The following is a 7,989-nucleotide window of genomic DNA, read 5'->3' on the forward strand; positions in this document are numbered from 1 at the left end:
TCAGCCAGCAGCAAAGAACAGGACCTGGTGCTAAGTATTGGGCCCATTTGCGGAAGAGAATCGAATTTTGTTGAGTTTTTCTCTTAACGTTTTTCATTAACATTTTGTTTCAATTATTGCCACTCGAAACAATTGAAATTGTCGAGGAAAAGTCCAACGTTCTGGCCCATGCCAGCGTCAAAACTGTGAGCAATCTACGTTGTCTCCCGTTTCCCGGATTTCGGATCGACTCTCTGTTCGGATCAACTCTTATTACACTTTGTTTGTCTATTGTTTACGTTTCAATGGTACGATCGTAATCAAATATATATATATTTATTTTGTAAATGTATATTTCTATATACACGTAATATACCAACTGTTGTTGTGTTTCCACTCCGGCAATGCAGTAATATGTTTGCGGCCATCGTTCCTTGATAATTTGTTCTCTGTTTCTGTTGTCTTGTTTTCCTTCACATCGACATCTGCTTAGTTGTTATGCCTTGCATGCACACAAAACCCCTTTCAGGTGGTTAGGATAGAAAAATTTACATTTACTAAAGATAAACCTGCGTGTAAGGGTTCCTAAGGACGACAAATAACAGTAGTTCAAGGTGTGTGTGTGTATATGTATATAATCGAACGCTTGTTGTACTACGGTCGAATACCGTGCTAGGTTTTATACGACTTTTGGATGGATCAAAGGTTAAACGTATCGGAGTGATTGAACCGCAACAAGAACCATTTCCCATTCTTTCCCTTTTTTCACTTAGCTTAGGAGCCCCGGTTCCAGAACAAGGAAAAGTTAATCACCACCCGAGAGACTGCAGGCTGTGCGAGTCTCGCAAAACATAGGTTTGAAAACAAAAGCTGCCATAGAAGGGCCATAAATATAGTTTGTTAATACTTGCGTGGGTAAGAAGACGATTGTGTGCTAAACTTAGTGCGCTCATTTGGCATCCTATACCGGACAGTCTCTGCTAGCGCTTAGCTGGGAAAGCCGGGTTGCAAATCGTGGGGAAGTTAGTACTCATGCTGTATTTACAACACTCAAAACTACAAAATGGTCACCAAAAGGGTCGAATAAGAGTAAATCAGCGGAAGCGAACAGTAATTTAGATAAATCAAAGCAGTGCGCGGAGATTGGGCCTTCCTAAAGTATAGATGCGCTTAAAATCCAACATTCTAAACAACTACAGTGGTAAGAAGGTGAACTAGCCGACAATAAATAATCTCAAACGGTGGCGCCACTTCACTCACATGATATGGTGGCATTACCTTTGCGGTATCCACTCCTGACCGGGCGTTGACTACACACCGCCGGAGCCTTTGTGTAACTTAAAAGCAATAAACGCTACAACGTAACTCTACCGTACCGTATATAACTGCTAAGCTATTATATATTGCAAACATGCCCATCTTTACGCGATAAAAGAAAGAACGAAAATGAAACTAGCCTGATAGTGGTCAAGGTGGGCCTAACTGATTACGGGTCCAGGGCATAGGTGATCGATTCCGCGCGGATATGACTAATCGATAGCTGATTCTGACTATTCCCCCTTTCATTGCTCCATTCGTCCAACATAATTCGTAAGAGTGAACCAGCCACGTACGAGTGGTACGGCTACGTACAAGTAGGAGCGCTTCGAAAGCGCTCAACGGAAGACCTAGGGTGCGTCGTTGTAACGGTAGTAAATAGGATTAGGCTTAAACGATAGGTACGATAATTGCCGTGTTAGTTAAAACGGGGAAGCTTCAGTGGAAGAAAGGTGGAACAGATGGGATTTTTCGTAAATGTGTATAGGTCTTAGTTTTTGGCATTAATTCCTCTGCACAGCTGCTTGTTGTGTCCGTCGTCGCCATCCGTCCGAAACCGGGCCACGCCGTACTCTGTTCGAATGCTGTATCTTTATGAATTTTGAGCTGTTCGCTGCCCCTTAGACGGATTGCTTGTCTGTTTAATTGTATCAACCTATTTTCCCATTATATGATGTCTTTGCTATATGAATTACTTTTAAAATGGACGTCAAAAAGTTTACGAATTGATTCGGCTTCCGTGTTGCATCGGCCCCGTGTCTTTGCGGAAGCTTTTGCCGATCCCCAAACCTCCCAACTTGACGCGCTCCGCATGAGGCATTTCTTTTCGCTGTTTCGTTTGGCGCTTCCACACGTGGGGTTTGTTAATGTCTAAGAGTTTGATTTTTACACTTTCCAACAGGTTGGTTGTTGGCTGTTTTTGCACTGTGACCCCCTCCCGTCGTATGGTTTTCCCCTGAATGTTTTTTTTTCTGTAAATATTAACGGCAACGGACGATCCAATTACAAGATAAAACGTGCACCACACTGGGTGGAAGGTAAGTATGTAATGAACTGTATCCCATATGTATCTACCTAGCGTAGGCTTACTGGTTATACCATCGTGTGTATTAACAATCAAATGATAATAGGTGCGCGGCTTCTTCGCTACAGAGCCTTTCCCTTTCTTACACACTACAACCTTTCTCGCCAATTCCGTGACCTTAGTATGGAAACCTACAAGGCTTTCACGCCGAACCGCACATATTTTGCTGGGCTGGAGAGGTACTTTGGTGGCTTCCACCGGTGTTCGATTTTTCCAGCAAACGGTTTTATAACGCTTGGGGGCCTATTGTTTCACCCAAAACAACGGCGTCTTAGCAACAATATTTGACTATCCGGTTGGAGTATATTTTTGTCTAACACGGCAAATGGTTCTATACACAGCAGCTGCGGTCTTTGCAGCTTTTTTCGACGCGTTTCGCCCCCTGTCATTAGGTCCTTCTCATCCCGTTTTTCCTAGGTCTAGAACTTCTTTGACACATCTGTTTACATTCTCTAGTAGAATCGTTTGGCGCATATTGTTTGCGTTTCGCTAGGTACCTTCGGGAGGGTAGAACATTCCAAGTTAACGTCGCCAATCTCTGCTCTGTCTCGCGAGCAATGGTGGTGTTGGGCCGACATCTTCGAAAGGACCCATCGGCACACGCGTCGCAGGGCGTCGGTTTCTCGTGCCCCGAATTACTTATCAATTATGGTTAACCCGTTAATGTTCGTGCTCGTAGTGGTGCCGCTGGGAGCACAACCGTTCGGTGGTGCACTTGCAGCTTGCGTGCCATTCTGTTGCTTCAGCTTGTCAAACAGCTGCAGCTTCGAGCGGACGTTACCCTCGCAGATGTTGTTCAACCGGTGCGAACCACCGGTGCCACCGGTTGCACCGCCACCGGCCACCGATTGCTTGCGTTCCAGCTCGAAGCAGAAGGTTTCGTACTCGAAACGCTGCTTCAGCTCCGCCTGCGACAGTTTCGAGCAGCCGCTGGATGTAACGCTACCGTTGGACAGCTTTCGCCCGGCGGTTCCGTTTGGTGTTACTGCTGTGGTTGCTGCCGCCGCCGCTGTCGTCGTCGTCGTAGGCGCGCTAAACCCTGCCTGGGCAAGGCAGGATGGGGCGCCCATCGACGGTGAATGATGACGATGGTGGTGATGATGGTGGTGGTGGTGATGTGACAGGTTGCCACAGGCTGGCCCTCCGGTGGCGCCCAACTGAAGCGTATCAGGTACAGTGAATGGTTTGAATGTTTGGCCTTTGCGCTCGAAGTACTCGACGATTTTGGCGATCTGCGCGGATCGTGTGTTCGGTATCGTGGTGTACGAACGGTCGTCCCACAGCAGCGAGTCCGAACCGGCCAGGCTGCTGATGTCATCCGAGCTGTCAGTAAAGATCGACGACGAGCGATTCTTGCAGTACAGCAGCTGGTTGGTGAACTGGTTCTTCTGGATCATGCTGCTGATCTCGGAGTCGAGCGCCAACCGATTGATAAGTCCCATATCGATCGACCGTGCATCGATGTCCACATTGCTCAGCACATTCGGTCTACCGCTGAGCCCGTGGTGATGTGCATGGTGTGCACCGTGGTGGTGCAGATGGTGGTGATGGAGGTGATGATGGTGGTGGTTAAACCGTTTGCGAATCGAATCCGACAGCTCCAGGTCATCCATGCTTCGAAGCGAACTCACGTTCGTCGAGTTGTCATCGAACAGCAGGATACTGGAGCTATCGTTCAATGTCCCGTTCGACATCAAACCCCCGCTCGTGCACACGGTTACCGCTTCGGCCCCACTCGAGCCACCGGTTAGGGTGGCACCGCCGAACACGCACCGACACATGGGCAGTCGCTCCGTCGACTCGAAGTGTGCAATGCGCTCGAGGCAGCAGCAGGGAGACGATTTGTACGTGCCAAAGTCTTCGTTGAGGCAGGAGAAAAATCCGCTCTCCGTCGAGCCACGGCGGGTGAGAATGCGAGGCGTCTCCAGCACACCCTCTCCCTCGGGGCACGACGCGTCCTTGCCTGTTCCTGTCACAGTTCCGCTCGCTCCTTCGCCGATGGCGCCGGCGGACTTCAACACCTCTTCCGGGCGCATCGATTCCCCATCGCAACTGGCCCCATCTTGGCCCTCCTCGGTGCCACTGTCGCCATTGCAAAGGTTGGCCAGATTGCTACCGCTGCTACTGCCGCTCAGCGTTTTCGTGCGCTTACCGATCGTCGGTAACCGATCACTGTCGTTCATCTCCAGCTCCTCATCGACGGGATCGTTCGACGCGATCGTTCCGGGCATCGTTGTGGGCTTCAGGGTTCCATTTAACACTTTCTTACCAGGCACACTGGGAGCCACGGTAGTGACAGTGGTAGGGCACGGGTTCGGTACTGCTGCTGCGGCCGTTATCGTGACCGGTGCCGAGGTTGACACCGGCACGCCGGTAGCGGCCGGCGTGCCCATTACTTCAGTCTCGATTTGACCACTCTTGTACAGTGGATGACTAGAGAGTTCGGTGAAGCTGGCCCGATACTTTCGAACGTTGCCCAGCGACACCTTCCGGTATTCGTTCGACAACCCGCTGCCGCCGCCGTGCTCTTCGTCCTCCTCCTCTTCGCCGTACTCCTTGCGCGGGGAGGTCGGCGAATTGGGCAAGCTTTTCGGTTGCCCCTCGCCATTCACCCCGCTACCCGAGGACCCACCGGAACCGGTGCCTCCCGCACAGCTTCGGCCATCGCGCGCGTTCTTGACAATCTGATTCTGCACGTTATTCCAAGCGCGGAAGTACGGGGCCGAGATTTCGAAGCACGAGCTAAACAGATCGCCCGAGCTGTACGTCGTGACGGCCGGGTTTGGGCCGAGAATTTTCTTCACCCCCCTCAACTGCGACAGTGCACTGAACGGATTCGGTTTGCAGCCACCGGGCTGGTCAGTCTTGGCCCGCGGTTTGTACTGCGGGTCCTTTAGCAGCATCGTTTCCGCCACCTTGCGTAGCGTTTGGTTCGAGTAGGTTGGCGACTCCGGAATGGCCGGTTCGATGGACGGACGGACGACGGAGTTGCCGCGCTGGTACATGTGATACCGCGCCTTCTCGCTCGGCGTGGTGTGCGGCGGAAACACGATCACATTCTCCGACAGCGAGCGCCGGTGGTGCAGCGGATTCTGCGAGTATTCGCCGCTGCTCGACGGAGTGGACGTCCTGCTGCTGCTGGGCGAGATGTTCTCCGTGGTGCCGCTTGGGGGGTTGTCTGAACTGCCAGTTGGCAGAACACTGACCACGGTGCCCGTACTCGCACTGGCGCCATTGGGCGGCCCAAGCCGGTAAACCTGCTGCTGCTGTTGCTGTTGCTGTTGCTGCTGCTGGTGATGATGATGGTTGTAGCTGTCCTCGCACACGTCCGACAACAGTGTGCACTTTTTCACACACTCCGTGAACGTTGGTCGACTCTTTGGATCATACTGCAAGTGGACATGGAAGATACGTGGGTGAACAACGGATGTAACAGGGGGTGGTGGTTGCGCCATCGGCAAATACTCACAGTACAACAGTAGAAGGCCAGTCTTAAAAACGCCGGTGGCGTATCGTTCGGGCATCCGTCAGCGAACGCTAAGTAGTCCATACCGAACGAATCAGTTCGTGGCATGATATCCGGATCGGCTTCAATCTGTGATCAAGAGGTGCGAGACAAGCGTCATCAATTAGCGCATCCGCACGACGACTCGGCTGCGTCATTTCTATTTCGGCTCAACTTACCCGCGCTATCAATTCACATAAAATAATCCCGTAGGAGAATACATCACTGGTTTGATCGTACCACTGGCCCTTGAGACACTCCGGACTCATCCAGTACGGTGAGCCAACCGTATCGAGGCGAGGTTTTCCACTGTAACGATGAAAGCACTTTGCCAATTAGCAAATTGTCGAAAGCCGCCTTACCAAGAACGCTTACCATTTCCGAGGGATGTTGGCGGCCAACCCGAAGTCACCAACGACCGCATCGAACATACCGTCGGGTAACCGTTTCACGAGCACATTCTGAAAGAAGGGTCGATTAGCGTGGGCCTCTTTTGCCGCCTCGATCCTGGTACGTACCTTGCTCGTAAGATCGCGATGAAATATGCCAACATCGTGCACGTACTGCATTCCTCGGGCAATCCCAAGCGCAATCCTTATCTTCCAAAGGGCTGGTAGGTACTCGGCCTTGTTGGCGATCAGCTGCTCCAGGGAACCGTCCTCGATGTACTCCGTCAGGGCGTGTAGTTGTCCCTCTTGCACACAGACACCCATAAACCTGATCGGGATAAAGGATCGGGAGAAGATTCACGCGTCAGTTCGGGAGTTCCGTTGCACAATGGAGCGGCCGGGTGATTTGTATAAAAGTGGAAAATTGCCCTCAAACCCCAGTCCGCGCGGACAAATGAAGCATACGAGGTGCGTTACATAAAGTCACACTAAACTCGAACCAATTTCCGACATCATTAATCAAGGTGTCGTTAGGAGGCGAACAAATGGGGTGGTGAAAAATTCGAAAGACTTAGGGCCTTAGAGCCGCACCGTAACGAGACGAAGCAGCGGCGACGGCGGCAATAAAATCTTTCACCCGAATTAAATGCAACAGATTCGTTAGATGTCGTTTATGGCACCCGAGGCCCACCAGGTAGCGGAACAACCAGCCGAGGGCCTGGCCCACAACGGCGAGCCGATTATGTTGAATTAAATTTCACCTTATTTTTCGGTATTTTTCACTTCATAACCCCCGGCCGATCAGTATCAGTGGACGGTGATTGATGCGGCACCGTCCATTATCAAACGCAATAGCCGCGATCGGAGAGAAAGCCGAAATTTAGTTAATTTTTCATTAAATTATTAAAACATGAAGATGCGATTTAGGTTCCTTTCTCTCTCGGCCGCGGACAGCGCATTCCCATTTGCATTCGATTGGTTTTTACGGGTCGTTTTTATTGATTTGGCTCCACCCCGTAACAACTGTGAGTGAGGTGACCCAACGATCAGCACCAAAATTGCCACTTAGGGTGCAGGAATCGGTGCTAGTTAACGGATGCCGTTTGCCGTTCGTGTCCGGCAGACGGTAAACGGCAATCGGTAGGTGTCCCGCCGTTTGGTATTCCGCTGTCGAGGTCACCCTGGTAAAACGTGCGACAGAATGACAACGTTTCTCAGCGGCCGACACTTCCGACTTTCGCCCGGCTCACCGCCCGAAACAATGGGCACGCAATGGCGACCGGGTTGAAGGAAGCGGCCCACTTTTCTCACCGGTTCACCCTCCGACACATCCCGGGCGCCCGGAAGTTACACCTCACCCGATCGGAGTGCTCAGAAACCGGCGAAGGTGCGTTGCACGCTAAACGGTTCACTTCCGCAATCCGCTTCGTCACCCCCCGTAAAGGTCAACCGAGGCCACCGAGAGGGGTAGCAGCTGCCGCGGAAAAAAACGGTGTTTACTTCTCGCTCGCTAAGCTCACGGGCCGTTTAAACCGTGCGTGCTCCGGTCGCGCTTCTATCGCGCCATTAGCGTGCTTCCCTTCGGCGGCCCTCTGATGGTGGCGATGGATGCTGGACGGACCCTGAGTAGTAGTAGTAGTAGTAGTTTTATTATTGCAATAGCCTTAGTTGAGTTTAACTCATTGTTTAACATAATTGGTAACGGGTTCACAGTG

The 7,989-nt window shown here is 51.4% G+C and overlaps 1 protein-coding gene across 1 annotated transcript in view; it reads right to left on the reverse strand.

The window, feature by feature from the left end:
• Positions 1–286: 286 nt before the first annotated feature.
• The window catches only part of LOC128275294 (uncharacterized), a 50,594-nt gene continuing 42,891 nt past the window's right edge, over positions 287–7,989 (reverse strand). Inside the window, exons 3-7 of the mRNA XM_053013751.1 lie at positions 6,404–6,602; positions 6,261–6,346; positions 6,065–6,194; positions 5,850–5,975; positions 287–5,769 (exon numbers count right to left, since the gene is read on the reverse strand). Of these exons, the coding sequence (XP_052869711.1) occupies positions 3,016–5,769; positions 5,850–5,975; positions 6,065–6,194; positions 6,261–6,346; positions 6,404–6,602 (3,295 nt within the window). The 3' untranslated portion in view covers positions 287–3,015. The remainder of the gene's footprint in view (positions 5,770–5,849; positions 5,976–6,064; positions 6,195–6,260; positions 6,347–6,403; positions 6,603–7,989) is intronic.

Source organism: Anopheles cruzii, chromosome 3 (assembly GCF_943734635.1).
Source record: "Anopheles cruzii chromosome 3, idAnoCruzAS_RS32_06, whole genome shotgun sequence".
In the NCBI taxonomy this organism is placed as follows: Eukaryota; Metazoa; Arthropoda; class Insecta; order Diptera; family Culicidae; genus Anopheles; species Anopheles cruzii.